This window comes from Anolis carolinensis, chromosome 3, assembly GCF_035594765.1.
Source record: "Anolis carolinensis isolate JA03-04 chromosome 3, rAnoCar3.1.pri, whole genome shotgun sequence".
NCBI classification, from domain to species: Eukaryota; Metazoa; Chordata; class Lepidosauria; order Squamata; family Dactyloidae; genus Anolis; species Anolis carolinensis.
In genome coordinates, this window is record NC_085843.1 from 231831242 (window position 1) to 231849181 (window position 17940).

Here is a 17940-nt window from a genome sequence, read left to right on the forward strand (position 1 = left end):
AATCTTTATTTTGTTCGACATCATTTTGTTTCTTAAGTTACAGTTAGTTTGTTTATATTGTCTAATGTGCTTTGTCTTGATGTAAACTGTTTTGTATGGTTTTCTTTGGGCATTGAATGGTTGCCATATGTTTGGAAACTGCCCTGAGTCCCTTTATTATTATTATTATTATTATTATTATTATTATTATTATTATTATTATTAGTAGTAGTAGTAGTAGTAGTAGTAGTATCCTCTTTATGTGTCTTGTAGATTTATGAAAATAAAATAGAGCATTACCTATATTTTTGTGGGAAGGAAGGTGTATATCTGGTAAATTGAATAAACAAAATAATCTTAAATGCACAGACTTACATGTATATATTTTCATGTGTATATTTCTGGTGGGTGGTTATTGGGTTTCTTATCAGAGTCTGTCCTTTAAATTCAGTATCTATACTGCTAAAGCTTATCTCAAAATATATTCAGTTTTATAGACAACCCATTTGAAGTTTGTTCTAAAATCTAGAGTGAATACACTGCGTAATACATTGAAACACGGAGAGACTTAACATCTAACATTTGTCATTCCTTCTGTATATGGCTGCCCCAAATCTTTTGCAGATAAAAGTATTTTATTTTCCATTACAACAGGAGAATAAAAGCCAGATTCCTGCTGTTTAGTTTTGTGATTCATTGCTCGTTGGTAATATTATTTATGGCTAGTGGAATTCTATTATTGTTAAATCTTCTATATATAGTTTTTCTTGTGGATCATAAGAAGAAGGAAGGTCAATGGATAATCTAGGACACAACTCCTAAAAGTCCTGCTGGCAGGTATGACTTTTTTCTTTAACTCTGATTTGATAATTCAGGAGCAGGCATCAGAAAAAGTAAGAAACTCTTTTAAAATGCTCCTGTCCTTATTTTAGCTTTATCACATAGACTACAGTTGTTGACTTCTCTAAATATACACAGACTATGTGGACAGCAGTTTGACTTTTGGATCAGTACTGAGGAGACTTGCTCAGCTATGATCCATGGAAGTGATGGTGGCCAGTTACTGTTTCAAAGCCTAGCATGGGGTGTATCTACACTGTATAATTAATGCAGTTTAGCACCACTTGAATTGCCATGGCTCAATGCTATAGAATCCTGGTATTAGTAGTTTGGTAGCACTTTTTGAGAGCCCCTGGTGGCGCAGTGGACTAAACCACTACTCTGCTGAACTTGCTGACTGAAAGGTTGGCAGTTTGAATTTGGGGAGTGGGGTGAGCTCCCACTGCTGACAGTTCGAAAACATGCAAATATGAGTAGATTAATGGGTACCACTCCAGTGGGAAGATAATGGTGCTTCATGCAGTCATGCCGGCCACATGATCTTGGAGGTATCTATGGACAACGCCATTTCTTTGGCTTAGAAATGGAAATGACCACCAACCCCCACAGTTGGACTTGACTAGACTTAATCTTTACCTTTACCATTGTTGTTTATATGCAGCACTTGGAGTTCTTCTGTGAGCCACCCCAAGTTCCTTTGGGGAGATGGTGGTGGGGTACAAATAAAGATTTATTAGTATTATTTATTAAAACAGTCTTATTTTATTTGTGTTTGTTTATTGAATTTATATTCTGCCTTTCTCTCAAAGTGAGATTTGTGGATCTTAAAAGATCCTGGCAGATGTTTTAACTGTGTACAAAACCCAGTCCAGTCAAATGTACAGACCAGAAAAATTGTTTGCTTTTCCTATGAAGCTATGTGCTTTATTACTCGTCAACAAGTTGAAATACATAGTGTTTCAAATATAAATGCCATCCTTGAAAAAACCATTCATACAAAAAAGAGCACTGGGCTATTTTCAAAGAAAGATATAGACAAAAGCAGAAAAAGAAATGTACCATTTATTGTATCTAACATATCAAAAGGTTAAATAATTAGTTCTTGGTCTGTGGAAGTAAGTACTTATACTACAATACAGTATTTTTGGTCATAGAGGCAAGACTGAGTATTGGTAAATTGGTTCTGTTTACCTTCAACTAGCTCACTTTCAGCTGATCCCTGCCAGGATGCAGGTGTGTATTTATGTGGGAGGTAGACTTTCCCTTATAACATGGAAACACAAACAAAATTGATTGATTTTTTTTGTCATGGCCATCCTAGCTCAAAGGCTGTAGGCAAGTAATAATATTCCACAAACCCCATCCTGCTGAGATGCTATTAAAATCTGCTTGGATTGAGGCTTTCCTTTCCAACTGTAGAGTAGAAAACTTCTCTGAAGAATCCCTTAGTAACCCCTACACTGGTCCACTAGGTTGATATCACTGCAGTAACCCATGGTGTCATCCCCATATACCATACCACAACATTGTAGCTAATATTCCAAAGAATTGACAAAAATCAGTGACTATAAAAACTATCAGTAATGAAAACAACAGTGTGTGCCTGTAGCACATGCAGATGAAACCAAATGATTTCAAGTGTCATTGTAACTGGGTGAAAGCTTCAGCTAGAGTGCATATGCACTCAAAAGTTCAAAAAGTAAATCAGGATAGAGTTTTAGTCTTTTAGGTATATTGATACAATATTTGGGAAACTAGGTTTACAAAAATGTATTTATGGCTATATTTAACTACAGGGCTATTTTTAGAAAAAATAAATACATTTCTGCTGAAACACTGTGTATAAGGGTCCTTCCACACAGCCATACAACCCAGAATATCAAGGCAGAAAATCCACAAGATCTGCTTTGAACTGGATTATCTGAGTCCACACTGACATATAATCCAGATCAATGTGGATTTTATACAGCTGTGTGGAAGGGGCCTCAGTCATTTTGGTGTCACCCATTCTGATGGTGTCACTCAGTGTGGATTACACCTCCTGGATCCCCTTAGCCACTGTATATATTGAGCCCTGCCACTGTATAGTATGTCATGAGAGGGGCTATAAGAAGGAGGGGTCGAATTATACATCTTGCTCCAAGTCACACTCAGTGGACCTGATAACAGGTGAGAACAAATGCAATTTGCTTGGTGTATTGGTACAATGCAAGTTAGCACAACAAGCTCCTCTTGGCTTCCTTGAAATGTCTACTGTTGGTCATACTTTGCTCATGATGTTAAGAAATATTCATTGCTTCAAGGCTGGCACTTATTCAGCATGTCTTGCAGTAGACTTCAAAGAGACTGGCCACAGAGTGCATGCGGTAGAAGATCCCCAGTGGCAGGGAGATCTTGACTACAATGGCCCAGAGCGTGAAACCATAGAAAGACTGCTCAATTTGGCTTACCAAGTGTGGGCGTGTGCCATAGGCATACAGAATCCAAACCTAGGCAAACAAAGGAGATAAGGAAAAGGATCAGATAGTCCAGGTATTATTTGCATAAATGTTGCTATATCAATACAGATGTGTATTTCACATGTGCTGCATGCTACTATGGTGGCCACCAGTAGTGTAGTTATAAACTTTGATTCTTGGTAAATTCTTCTATTATCAAGAGGACTGCAACAATTCTCAGAAAGGAACATGAAGCTGGAATGTATGTGACATATTATTGGGCACATGATTTTTATATCTTCTTTCTTTCACATGTTTAATTAAGTGTTCGCTGAATGAATATGTCATGGTGAATGAGAACCTTTTCACTAGGTTGTAAAGTAGGCTGTGGTTTTACTATCAATAAAATATTTTTTTCTCCCATTAGTGTGCACAAAAACTTGTTGGGAAGTAGGCTAAGTTAGATCCTTTCTAAGCAAGGAAGATTTAAGCATATGCATAATGGGATAGTGAGTCTATACCTGGTTTTAGTCTGAAGCATAAAGGAGTTGTTTAAGATGCTGAGCTCATTTGGGGAATAGGATTCAGCACATTAGAGAGCTCCTTTGAAATCTGAACTAAAGCCCAGAATGGATTCATTATGCAAGGCAGCAATCCACTGTTACTGAAATCAATGCCATCATCATGGCATTTGTTTATGCAACTTAATGGAAAGAGAAATAAATTTCTCAGTAAAAAAAAGAAAAGAAATAAGTTTCTCAGTAAAAAAAAACTGTGGAATTAGTAATAATGAATAAGAGCATTCATATCTTCAGATGCATCTGGGAGGGATAACTAAAATAAGTTCAAAGAAAGATGGCAGTTTTTAGGACAGCTTGAAATGCTAAACATACCGTAGTGAATAATATTCCCTTTCTTTTACAATGAGGACTATCATGGACTTTGAAAATACTGTATATCATGTTCTAATGGTGCTCTTCTACATTATACCATTAAGACCCCATCTACACTGCATATAATGAAGTTCCAGAATGCAATTGAACTGCATTGAACTGCATTACGTGGCAGTATAGACTCATATAATCTAGTTTAATGAAGTTAAATTGCATTTCTGTGAGATAACTTTCTCTTCCGTTTAAACTGCCCTGGGTTGACTATGTGGTCTCAACATTTTAGGGTCTCTTTTGCTTTTCCTTTCTCCCTCTGACAATGAACATTTGCCTCTCTCTGTGCAAAATGTAGCTGCATTGATATTTTTTACCTTTTACCTCTTCTAGAAGATGAGATTAGTAAGCTAGTTAGCTCCAAGACCTTTTCTATTAAGAATGTATTTTTTTTTACTTCAATAAATATTTTTGAACTGAAGTTCTGACTCTGCAATCCTGAACCATCCTAAGGAACAGAAGCTTATCCTTTCGTATCAACACATAAGTTTCTGCTGGTTAAGGAGTATACTCCTAGTACTCTGCTATATTTTGATGGAATCACCCCAACTGAGGGTTGTTTAGCCTAACAGCTCAGATTCCCCAACATGCTGAAATAGCAGTTAATGTTAAATGGCTTCAGAGAGAGTATTGTTTCAATTTCCTAGCAGTTCTGTTGGATTGTCTATTGCTACGAGTCTTCACATCACCTCCAAACTAAGTGAATAGAAATAATATCTATATTTTTGCAGCACCTCTGCTTCTGATACAAGCTGAGCTACTCACCGAGATGTTGTAGAAGATGAGGAGAATTGAAATGTTTTGTAGAATCTTTCTTCTGATGCTTGGTTTCTTAGGTTCTCCTTGAGAAGGAAGAATTTGCAATTGGGGCTGGTCAGCATCATAGTCGTTCAATTGCTGAGATAGTTGACTGTCTAAATTGGCCACAAAGTTGGTCACTGTGTGAGTTTTGGAGAAAGATTCATTGCTGTTTTGCTCCATAGGAGATCTAGAAATGGAAAACACCCAGCTGCTACCAGCAAATTCAGTATTATCTTGAGAATCGGCTTCATCATGGGAGGGGCTAGAGTACAAAGCTTCAGTAATGAACAGATTCTGTCCCAGTATTTGAATGGTCTTACAGAGAGAGAAGCAGAAGTCCAGGAGATGGAGACTGCCGCTGGCATGGAGAAAGAAGATGGCTACCAATGAAAATATGGACACCATGAGGGGACCACAGGAGCTACCCAGAAGCAAGGTAACATCCAAGTTTCTTACCACACTCTTATCGGAAGAAAGAGCTCCACCTTTTCTCTTCATCCTGTAGGTGGTGATGCCAATCAAAGTCGCCAAGAACATGACTGACAACAAAACGGAGTTGAAGATGTAGTATGTTCGAAGAGCTTCAGGAATGGTTTCAGGCAGCTTGGCGAGCACTCCAAATGAGATCATCACCCCAAAAGTTGCTGAAATGGCCAAAGCCCCTAAAATTAGTCCCACAAAAGCCCCACTGAGGTGGAAGTGTGCCTTCTGGCCTATTGGGGGCTTCTGGTGATGGCCTTCCCTGCCAGTGTTCTTCCAAATGATATACAACATTGTAGAAGAGAAGAGGCTGAACTCAATGTTGAAGGGATGCAGGTAGGCAGCACCCTCCGAAAAGCTGTGGCACAGGCTGGTGATACAAATGCAGCTGTTGGTGCTGGGGCTGCCTGGAGAAAAACCAGGAAGAAAGTAGCAGGTATCCTTTCTGTTGGTACTGCAACAACAAATGATCTCCGAAGTTGTATTATTATTAACAGCACTTCCATTTATACATTACCTTTCCCCAAAATCTGGGATTCCAGGTGCCTTACAAATTAAAGCGAGAATGCAAAGGAATCTTGTAACATTTTAGGGTGCATCAGAATTAATGCAGTTTGACATGATTTTAACTGCTATGCATCAATGTTATGGAGTCATGAGGGTTGTAGTTTTACGAAGTCTTTCGCTGTCCCTACTGAAGATTGCTAGTGCTTCACCAAACTATCAATCCTAGGATTCCATAGCATTGAGGCATGGCGGTTAAAGTGGTGCCAAACTACCATACATTAATTATACAGTTTCAATGCACCCTATGGAAGCATATGGTACCAACTTCACTTTCTCAGTTTGATTCTAAGGTGCTATGAAATGCCTTTGCATACTAAGATGGCTATGGCTTTAATTTAAAATAAATACAATATAATTAAGAACATAAACATTAAAACAGAATCACAATATTTGCAATACTGAAACAATTTAAAAAACCCAACTAAGCAGTAATATAGCATGTTGTGAAAAGCTCTTTCTTTAAAAGCTTTACTTTAGTTCTAAAATAAGTCCAAGGAAAAACCGTAAGGAGAGGGCTATTCTGATCTTCTTGGAAAAGGAGTTTGAGTGAGGTCAGTCACTAAGAAATTCGTGTCTCACATCCCTACCAACCATGCCTGTGAAAGTGGTAGTATTGAGGGAGGCCTCTCCTGAGGGCATTAAGTGCTGGGAAGGCTCATATGGAGATATGCAGTTTTGATTTGGAGAGATGCCTATCCTTTCCCATTAAGAGTGCAGACCTTTCCTGTTTTTTTTATTATTAATGGAAGTCCCTGAGGGTTGGATTTGGTGGCCCTTGTGGTCTCTTCCAACTCTAGTAGCTGGATGGGAGCCTGCCAACAAATACCAGGTATTGCGGGCTATATTTCGGGGGGGAAATTGGCAAAGCCATCTTTAAGGATTCCTCACATAAGAAAACTATGAAATTCATAGGGTTGCCAAGTTAACTGGTGACTGGAAAGTTGATCATATTTTAGAATTTGGCAAATCCTGTAGTCTGTCATTGTCCTTTTACAGACCTCTACCACTTGCTGAGAACATCATGACAGAATGGTTTGAGCACTGAACTACAATTCTGGGAACAAGAGTTCAAATTCCTGCCTAGCCGTGGAAACCCATTTGATGACTTTGGAATAGCCTGACTGTCAGTCTCAGAAAACATCATGGGCAACAGCTTTATGAACAACTCTTGCCATGAAAATGCCATGATTATGTTGTGTTAGAGTCGCCATAAATTGAAAATAACTGAAAGGTACACAAGAACAACTGTTCATTGCTTTCCTCTCCCCAATAAGAAATATAGACGGTACCATGAGGAATCTGAGGGCTATCTCCCTTCTGAGCATCATAAAATTCTTCTAGCTGCTTCATAGATTCATCCAGCACCACACTCATCCACAGGAGCACATTAGTAGCCAAAGTATGCATCAACCCAAACCTAGAAATTAAAGATAAATAAAGAATCTAGTTATGTGCTGTGTTATGTGCTTTTGAAAGATATTCTGTCATTTTACAGTTGTGATGGTTCAAAATTCGGACTGACTTCTAGTCACCAACTCAACTACACTATTATTCTCTCAGACTTTATTAACAATTCATGCTGTCATTTTACAGAGCCTGCCCATCAGGCAGAGTGCAACCAATACATCTGCAGAACATGGTGGAAATGGGAGAGCAGTGGCGAGAGACCTTGCAGCTATTCCTGCTGTAATTCCCAGCTCATTCCCATTTTCCAAAGGTTGCTGTGACCAAGCCATTGACATCTCTGACCCATTCCCTGTTCAGGTATCAGCCAGCACGCCAGCACCTTAAATAAAGAAATAGTTTTCTAAGATCTACAGAGATACCTTCAGGAACACCCCAGCAAGTGAGAGTCCAAAAGTGGCAGGCTAAAACCAGGAAATCAATCAGCAGCTGATGCCGGATGAGAGACTCCCTCCTGGACACACAGAAGACTGGGTGACATTGAGGATGCTGAACAGATTGTGCTCGGGCACCACGAGATGCAGAGCCAACCTTAAGAAATGGTGGAATCCACGACATGCGAGTGTGGAGAAGAGTAAACCATAGACCACCCACTACAATGCAGTCTGAGCCCTGCCACATGCACAATGGAAGACTTTCTTATAGCAACACCAGAGGAACTCCAAGTGGCCAGTACTGGTCAAAGGACATTTCGTATAATGCCAAGTGTTGTTTAACTTTGTTTGTGTTTTCAAATACATTATAACTTGTGCCCTAGGTTCGCTTCTGACATAAATAAATAATTCTAGACAATACTTGTTTACTGGTATTGACAATTAACTATCCACTGCAATGACTCAAGATAATAGTCCTACCTGTTTATATGCTGGTGTTCTTGAATGCAAATCTTAGCATTAAACAACAGCAACGAGACCTGTACAGAGATAAATGCAAAATTAAAGACAATGTCACACTATTACTGGCTCTGAGGCAGAGATAATGTGACTGCCCCAAGTTCACCCAGTGGGTTTTCCTTGTTGAGTGAGGATTTGAATCGTTGTATTTAGAGTCCTAGTCCAATGCCTAAACCAGGACATCATTCTGCCCCACCTGTACTTTCCCAAATTACTTCTCCTTTGAGCTGCAGTAAGGCTCAGAGGTGGGAGGCCATGTAGTCCACACTAAAGGCTTTACACGCCCGTTTTAAAACATTTCTTTGATTCTCTCAAACCTGGTTTAACGCATTAAATAATGCAGGCATTTTTCAAAGAAAATCAAAACAGTAGAAGGAAGCCAAATGGCTTAAAACTGGATGTGGACTTGAATGATCTGAGGAAGAAGGAAGTAAAGAATGCCTGCTTACACTTTGAAGGATGAATCTGGCTTAGCTGAGATTGCTGTAGTTTCTCCACCAAGTATCTAAATCAAATCCAACCTCACCTGAATGATGGTGAAGACAGCTTGTACAACAGGGAAGGTGGTGATTAACATCGAGGCACAGTGCTGCAGCTCATAGTAGTAGCCCAAGGAGAGGCAGTCCAAAACCAGTGTGGCCAGTGCAAAAAGAGACAGTCCCCCTGCCATGACAAGAAAGCACTGTCACTCCAAAGCATTTCACAAGAAATATACTTCAGACTTCTCTTTTGCCTTCCTTTGAAGCTGAGAGTGTATGACCCACCCAAAGTCACCCAGTAGACTTCCATGGCTGAGTGGAGATTTGAACCCTGGTCTCCAGACCACTACACTACATTAGCTCTTAGCCCTTCCATATTACATAATTATAGCGCTATGATACTATGTTAACTATCATATCTTCTTATTGAATCCTGGGATTTGTAATTTGGGTAGGCAATAGTTTTCTGGCTGAGGCTTATAAGGGCCCCTCTCTCAACTACAGATCCCAGAATTCCATAGGATGGAACCACAGCCCTTTAAATAGAATTGATCCCTGGAGGAAGTAGCTGAAATTCCTCCAAGGTGATTGTTAGTTAGCATGAATTTCTCCATGTGAGGATTGCACAGCCCACCCAAAGGAATATCTTTGTTTATCAAAGAGCTTTTTCTGAAAATACAGGGCCCCTTTTAGTATTCTAGAAGCCTCAAGAGTGGGCTTTATCTTTGAAGAACTATTTAGGATCCTGATAGTTCGAACTGCATTAAATGGTCAGTGTACATGGGACTTAAGAGTGTTTTGCAATTTACGTAATCTAGCTCACAAGGTTGTAAAGGCAAACATAATAATTTGTCACAGCCAATTATAAGACAAAGGGTTTGTGAGTAAATTTTATTTTCTATTTTGCTCGGTGCAGTCCTTCAAGGTCCACAGCATTCCCACTCTTATAATGCAGGTGTCTTTGATTTCTCTTTACCAGAAATGTCTACATTTTGGAAGGGCAGGATAATTCATGGCTAGGGACAATTTTCTCATGTTTTTGACAACCGATGATCTTCCAGATGCCACTGAATTCCATTTCCCATCTGCTATAATCAACTTGCCCAAAGATGAACCCTGACTTGAGAAAAAGTTCCTCCAGACGTTAGGGGCTACTGGTTTTCATCCTTGGTGCATTGCAACCAATTGTATTTTTGTAGTACCTCTACCTTTGAGCCAGCTTGCTCCAGCCTGGTGATCCTGATGCATTTTCAGTTGCCTGTTGTTGGCTGACTGCCATCCAAACCAGAGCATCCAGACGCAGGACGAAATCATGAGTGCCCCCAGAAACGTAAGGACATTGCGACTCAGCAAGCTGTGCTGGTGCATCTCAGCAAGGAGCACAGCACTCCCCACAAAGGTCAACAGGACCAGATAGAGCAGGGACAGCAGGGAACTGGATTGTGTAGTGGATGCCATGGGTGGGTGACTTCTCTTCGTTGTGCCACTGGAATGTGGCAGGGTGAAGTTCTGTAGAAGAGCATGATGGTCAAGACCAGAGAACAGAAGATTAGGGAGGTGCACACACATTTTGCAACTGGTTAAATCCATATCACATACTGTATGCATCTTCACACAACCTGCTTTCTCTCACACACACTGTCACACACAGGCTTATAATAGTGTGGGAGCTAACTACATGTCCTTTTTTCTATTTTGCTGTTGTTTGCCTTCAAGTAATTTCGGACACAAGGTGACCTTTGGCAAACCTATCATGGGGTTTTCTTTCGACAGGACCACATCTTCCACAACAACTAAAGGCAGAAGCAGTTTAATACAGCGGAAGTAAGAACATAATACATGTACAGTACAACATAGATTGCAAATGTGGGCTTGATTGGAAGGACTATGGGGCTGATACTTAGAAATTATAGGCATCCTGCATCCTACAAAACATTTCTGGGGAGCAATTTGCCTCATATTAGGTAGACGGATTTATGAGAACTTTTTTCTGTTTTAAGTTTGGAGAACGTTAGAAGCCCAGACTGCAATAAAAGTAATAGTCACATATTATTTATGCAGGTTGAGTCCCACACACTACCAAGGAAATCTGGAACCATTAAACAGACCTATGTGTTGGAGTCTCCAGTGACGGGATGGGTTAAACCCTTGTGCTGGCAGGACTGCTGACCAGCAGTTCAAATGTGGGGAACAGGGTGAGCTCCATCTATCAGCTCTAGCTCTCAATGTGGGGACATGAGAGAAGCTTCCCACAGGATGGTAAAACATCTGGGTGTCCCCTGGGCAACGTCCTTGCAGACAGCCAATACTCTCACACCAGAAGCTACGAAGAAAAACTCCAAGCCTTTTGGACACTGACAGATGATTTCAGTTTCTAAAATAAGAGAACCTCTCCAACCACTCTGGAATTGTGGGATTTAGACTCAACCTCATCTCTCAAGAAAACTTCAAACGTATATATCGACTGATCACATTAGAATCACAGAATTGGGAAAGACTGCAAGGACCATCAACTCAAATCCACTGCCATGCACTAAAAAAACTCCTGGACCATGCCCCTTCAACTTCTGTTTGAAGGCCTCTAAAGAAGAGGAGTCCACTACTTTCTGACAAAGTCAATACCACTGTTGAACAGCTCTTAGGGCCCTTCCACACTGCCCTCCATATCCCAGAATATCAAGGCAGAAAATCCCACAATATCTCATTTGTCACACCCAGATAATGTGGGATTTTATGCCTTGATATTCTGGGATATAGGGCTGTGTGGAAGGGCCTTTAGAGTTAAGAAGTTCTTCCTAATGTTTGGGCAGAATTTCCTTTCTTGAAATTGGAATCATTGGTTTCTATTCGATTATTTCAAGCAGCAGAAAACAAGTCCACTCTATCTTGTATGTAACATCCTTTCAGGTGGTGAAGTGTGTTAAAGCACTGAGCTGAAGACCGAAAGGTCACAGGTTCAAACCCCGGGAACGGTGTGAGTGGCCGCTGTTAGCTCCAGCTCCTGCCAACCAAGCAGTTCGAAAACATGCCAATGTGAGTAGATCAATAGGTACCGCTCCAGTGGGAAGGTAACGGCGCTCCATGCAGTCATGCCGGCCACATGACCTTGGAGATGTCTACGGACAACGCTGACTCTTCGGCTTAGAAATGGAGATGAGCACCAACCCCCAGAGTCAGACATGACTGGACTTAACATCAGGGGAAACCTTTATCTTTTTATCACCCAATCACTAATACAATTCTAATCACTAATATATCAGTGATAAAACACTTGAATATTAACTCTCATAATGAAACCTTGGGTATCTCTAAACTGTAACATTAATGCAGTTTGGTACAATTTTAATACCACATTTCCATGTTACGGAATGTTGGAATCTTCAGTTTGGCGAGGCACCAATAGTCTTTGGCAGAGAATAGTAAAGAGCTTGTATAACTACAACTCCCCTCATTTAGTAGTATTAAGCATGACAGGTAAACTGGTATCAAACTGCATTAATTTTGCAATGTAGATGCACGCCTGGATCCCTGATTTTTTTTCATTCCCTCTTCACTTGTTAAAATATATATTTTTGGTTTAAAATTCACGGAACTGACCATGCTGGCTGAATGCATTCTATGAGCCTTTGTCCTTAAAAATTATTTTTCCAAGGCTCCCAGTCTTTTTCTTCTTGCAAGAACTCACTCACCTGGTATTGTCACGCTGCTGAGACCCCAAGTCTTGTGTCTCCCACTCCTGCTAAGAGGTAGCTGTGGCAGAAATCTGGGGGAACTGGCAGGATGAGGCAGTAATATACCTTCAATGATGCTCCCAGGAGGTCTGCTGGGAACCACTCCTATTTGCATAAGTAGGGGCAGGGAAATCAAGATTTTCAAATCTGCCTTCTCTCCCTGCCCTGTGCTTGTTTTTCAAGTGCCTTACTGCAAGCTACAGGACACAACAGTAGAAGCATACTTCCCAGCACTATATCAGAAAAATGAAGCACACTTGTTTTACATTTTAGAAAATGAAAAGGATTTTAATGCTCCGAAAAGCTGACAAAATAAAGGAATAATTCCATGGGGTGACATATCCCAAGAAAAAAAATACACATAATCTAGGCAAACATATTTTATTCATTTCTAAAATAAAAAATATATTTTCAGAAAGATTTCATTCTCTAATACACTATTCCTAATTGCACAATCACATTTGAACTATAATTTCAATACAAATGATTATGCCAAAATTCTGAGTTGCAATAAAAACATTATTTTATACTTAATTCGACATGGTATTTTCAAAATGAATAGTCTAAAACCTATGTATATTTAGTTCATGGGATTTGGCAGGGTTTACTCTCAGGTTCATGTGTACAGAATGCATCTTAACCAAACATTTAATTAATTCTTCAGACAAATACTTTTTCATTTAGACATACTTTTTTTGTCGCATAAGGACTTAATACATGCATTTGAGCATCAGCTTTTCAGAAAAGTGTAGAAAATTACATGAGTTCTCCTGAACAGCCAGAAAAGGATGAACAATGTTCTAAAATTAGATGCAGTTCAAATTGTAATTGCCAAAATCCACATTTTACTGAATATGGGGAGGGGGCAGCAAGACGAGGGCTTAGCCTCCCTAAATACGAATTCTAAACACACACATTTTCTTTGAGTCTCCAAACTTCTAGTATTGTGATATGAAAACTCCAGCAACTTGGAACTATGTTTAAGTATCCCAAGGGGCAGCTGAAGTTTGCAAGAGATTGTGAACCAAGCTAATGTAAGCCATTTTCATTGTCTCACTCTCTGCAATGCTAGAAATTTGTGGACTGAAGAACAATTTGTGGAGAAATTATTATTTGAAGAGGCAGTGCCTTCTCTTGCATCCTTCAATAGCTACACACCTCTGGTCATTATGTAACGTACAGCAAGGCTTTCCAAACATTTCATGTTGGTGACACACTATTTAGACAGGCATCATTACTCGACACGGTAATCCTGTTTTACAAACAAACCGCAGGTTAAACTAACTCCTTATAAGAGATATGAACACATACATAAATAATAATGAAATATGTGGACATAACATATCTCATGAAAACCTCTGATTTATATATTTTTTAAATACAGGCAGTCTACAAGTTGTGAACAAGACAAGTTCTGTAGGTTTGTTCTTAAGCTGAATTTGTTTCTGTGTTGCAACAGGTACATTTTAAAGTGTAACTCCAGCCATATATATAAAATGCTTTGGATAGAATAGGGAAGGTTAACACTGCTGTGGTGTTTGTTTTGTTATCTCTACCCCTGTTCAGAAGATTTCACTCCACTTTCTGTCTTTGTGATAATTGGATTTTGAAAAAAATTGGATTCTGATAGAAACAAGGATTCGTGATAAAGCTTCCTCCATGATAACTCTTCCAGAAGTAAATTTCCCTTTCAAGGGGTAGATTTCTCTCACTTCCTGTTGTCTCACCCCCATTCTTAACTATGAATCGCTGGTAAGTCTGATGTTTGTAACTCTAGGACTGCCTGTATATTGTTTCTTGTTGATTTCACATAGACTTAGAAGTTTCCTATTATGTTCCTGCAACATGCAGTTTGGAAAGCTCTATACTATATATATAGTTTTACAAGATACCTAGTATGTGAGGCCATTCTACATGCAAGCATATTTCCTGCAAGAGCTCCTCCCTTGACTCTTTTAGCTTATATAGACCCATAGGCTCTCTGTGACCTTCAAAGAATGCACAATGTGCTCGTAAAAAACCAGCGAAACAAGTCTGCCAAGAGTCCTTGAATTTAACCCCCATCCTAGCCAAATTCTAAACCCCTGTATTCTGCAACCAAGATGGTACAGCAAGCTCACCCATAAACAGCAATGTGCCTTCAAAGGATGTAGAAGCCCTAAAGGCACCAGATCCTGTCTGATGTTAGAAGCTAAGCAAGGTCAGCTCTTGTTAGTACTTGGATGGGAGACCAATATCAGGTACTGTAGGCTACATGTAAAAGGAAACCACCTTTTGTATTGGGAGTTAAGCAGGATCAGCCCTGGTTAGGACTTGGATGGGAGACTGTCAACTAATTGACTCAGCTATATTTGAGTAAGAACTGGCAAATTACCTCTGAGTCTTCCTTGCCTAAGAAAACCCTATGAAATTCATGGAGTCACCACAAATCAACATGCAACTTGAAGACATACATACCCAACCAATCAATTCTTTCAGGCTGACCTACCAAAGACTTTGTTGTCATTGTTAATTGCCATCAAGTTACTTGGACTTATGGTCAATCTATGAGAGGTGTCTCTCCTGCTTTGCACTGAGCAATGCAGAAAAGGCATTCTGCACATGTTCAGAATCACTTGGTATTAACATTTCCCACAATCCAGAGGTCTGTAAAAATAACAAACCCGTACATGTCTTGGGGAGATGAAACACCTTCTTCTGAAACTCATCCAGTCACCATAAGTCTGTTGCTTTCCTGATCTGGATTGAAAGATGGGGAAAGGCACTCTGTGCTTGCTCAGTCACTGTTATCATTTCACATAACCTTGGGGCGAGGAAGAGTTGTCATTTTTACAGGCCCCAAGGTTATGTGAAATGATAACAGTGACTGAGCAAGCACAGAGTGCCTTTCCTTTCTGCTGCATCCCTATAATAAAAACTTTATTCTTATATCCCACCACCATCTCCCCGAAGGGACTCAGGGTGGCTTACATCGGGACCAGGCCCAGCATAAACAAGGGTAACAAAGTAAACAATTATAACATATAACAGTAAAATAATTAAAAACAATAAAAGCAAAAGTAAAAAAACATCTTTAAAAAGACTTCTACTGACATCATAGCCAGTAGCCAGGAAAAGTGGGCATGTTCAGATATGATAGGGCAGGTGCCCACCTACTTAACTCTGGGTTCATTCCATGCCAAGTGTTCTAAACCTTCCCACCATCATGTCTCCAATTTTGTTCAGATTTTAGCTGTAGCGCTACTCAGGTGTTAAACTAAGTTTCCCCAAAATCTGAGGACTCTCACTGCAATAGTTGCACATCTAGACCCTCTTATCTGAAGGGCAGTAGTCAGCGTGCGCACGACATTTAACAAAATGCCATTTTTTGAAGTCTAATACAATTGAAGCTATTGCAGTTAGAGACATCACATTTTGGGAAGCTCAGTTTAAATGGTGCTACAGCTAAAATTTGAACACAATTGGAGAACACGAGGGTGGGAACGTTTCTTAATTTTAGACCACTTGGCATGGAATGACCTTCTGCATAATCAACAGTCAACTTGAAGGCACAGGGTGCATCTATGCCATGGCATAGCGTTGGATTATAGCAGGGATGTAGCAGAATGGAAGGAGATATAGATATATATGTGTATCTTTCCATTTTGCTAAATCCCTACTTAGCCGCAAGGTAAACTGATAGGTGACAGCAGTCTGTTCCTTTTGGGATTGGGACTAAGAGGAGAAAAGGCACTCTGCACATGTTCGGAGACACAGCAATCATCTCACACAACCCAGGGCTGTGTAAAAATAAAAGCTCCTTACATCTGTGAGAATACATACCTATATATACATAAATAAACACATAAATATTTTTTAAAATACTCCTTTCATTCTGCTGCATCCCTGCTCAACTGAAGAAGAAATTGGCAGGTGATGGCACAGACACAGGTGGTTTGTTCCATTCTTAGTTCAGACTGAGCAACGAGAAAAAGACGCTCAGGGTTGCTGTTTTTTGGGCTGCATGGCCATGTTTCAGAAGTTTTCTCTCCTGACATTTCGCCCACATCTGTGTCAGGCATCCTCAGAGGTACCTCACAACCTCTTTTGCATTTGACTGCAAAAGACCCACAATACCACAGTGATTCTGGCCGTGAAAGCCTTTGACAATACAAAAGGCACTCTGCACATGCTCAGAGTCCCCATGATTAATATGGGGCGAGGAAGGGCTAAGTATAATATATCAGTGGCTCCCAATCTTTGGGCCTCCAGGTGTTTTGGACTTCAATTCCCAGAAATCCCAGACTGAGTAATGAGGGAAAGGCACTCTGTACATGCTCACAGCCCCCATGATCAATATGGGGCGAGGAAGGGCCAAGTATAACATACCAGTGTCTCCTAACCTTTGGGCCTTCAGGAGTTTTGGACTTCAACTCCCAGAAATCCTGGACCGAGGAACGAGGAAAAGGCACTCTGCACATGCTCAGAGTCCCTGTGATCAATATGGGGTGAGGAAGGATCACCTTTGTATAATGTACTGTAGAGTCTCACTTATCCAAGCTTCTGGATTATCCAAGGCATTTTGTAGTCAATGTTTTCAATATATCGTGATATTTTGGTGCTAAATTCATAAATACAGTAATTACAACATAACGTTACTGCGTATTGAACTACTTTTTCTGTCAAATTTGTTGTATAACACGATGTTTTGGTGCTTAATTTGTAAAATCATATCCTAATTTGATGTTTAATAGGCTTTTTCTTAATGCCTCCTTATTATCCAAGATATTTGCTTATCCAAGCTTCTGCCGGCCCGTTTAGCTCGGATAAGTGAGACTCTATTGTACCAGTGATTCCCAAACTTTGGGCCTCCAGGTGTTTTGGACTTCAACTCCCAGAAATCCCGGACTGAGCAACGAGGGAAAGGCATTCTGCACATGCTCAGAGTCCCCATGATCAATATGTTAGCAGTTAGGAATTGTGAGAGCTGAAGTCCAAAACACCTGGAGTCCCAAAGGTTGGGAGCCACTGATATATACGTATCACATATGTATACATCAGTCCTTTCTCTGCTCAGCAGCCGCCTTCCACCTGCAGGCTTCCAAAGGCCTCCGAGGGATTATGATGCCTTGGAGCCAGGCGCCGGATGTGCCCGCTCTCTGGCTGTGTCTTCTTGCACGTAGCCTCGCTCCGGCTCTCGCGGGCTGCCAAGGCTCCGACAGCGGCGCCCGCACCGAAGAGCAGCAGTTGGCTCCATAGGCTGGGCCTCCGCTCCGGTCCACCACCCTTAATCCCAATCCCTTCGCGGGAGATAGCGGGCTGCCCGGGACACGCGGCTCATTCCT

At 40.4% G+C, this 17940-nt stretch overlaps 1 protein-coding gene and 1 long non-coding RNA gene across 3 annotated transcripts; one reads left to right on the forward strand and one right to left on the reverse strand.

Annotated features, from left to right (window-relative positions):
- Positions 1-161: 161 nt before the first annotated feature.
- LOC134297791 (uncharacterized) lies at positions 162-8301 on the forward strand. Its single transcript, XR_010004662.1, has 2 exons — positions 162-816; positions 5185-8301. It is a non-coding gene; the product is annotated as an uncharacterized LOC134297791 (long non-coding RNA).
- LOC103279683 (proton channel OTOP1) lies at positions 1861-17933 on the reverse strand. Of its 2 annotated transcripts, XM_016995624.2 has the most exons (7): positions 12575-17933; positions 10094-10394; positions 8933-9069; positions 8368-8426; positions 7339-7466; positions 4967-5889; positions 1861-3308 (listed from the first exon to the last, which is right to left on the reverse strand). In XM_016995624.2, exons 2-7 carry the CDS (start codon positions 10341-10343, stop codon positions 3135-3137), a joined length of 1671 nt encoding a protein of 556 aa, XP_016851113.1. In that variant the 5' UTR covers positions 10344-10394; positions 12575-17933; the 3' UTR covers positions 1861-3134. The 2 variants fall into 2 exon arrangements, with proteins under 2 accessions (XP_016851113.1, XP_062832405.1); XM_062976335.1 differs by having other exon boundaries at positions 10094-17798.
- Between the last annotated feature and the right edge of the window lie 7 nt (positions 17934-17940).

Coding starts and splice junctions, on each gene's coding strand:
- LOC103279683 (XM_062976335.1), bottom strand. CDS start 10,493: ATGCATACAGTATGTGATATGGATTTAACCAGTTGCAAAATGTGTGTG. Junction 8,427..8,932: donor CTGTCTTCACCATCATTCAG/GTGAGGTTGGAT, acceptor ATCTCTGTACAG/GTCTCGTTGCTGTTGTTTAA. Junction 7,467..8,367: donor GAACACCAGCATATAAACAG/GTAGGACTATTA, acceptor TTTAATTTCTAG/GTTTGGGTTGATGCATACTT.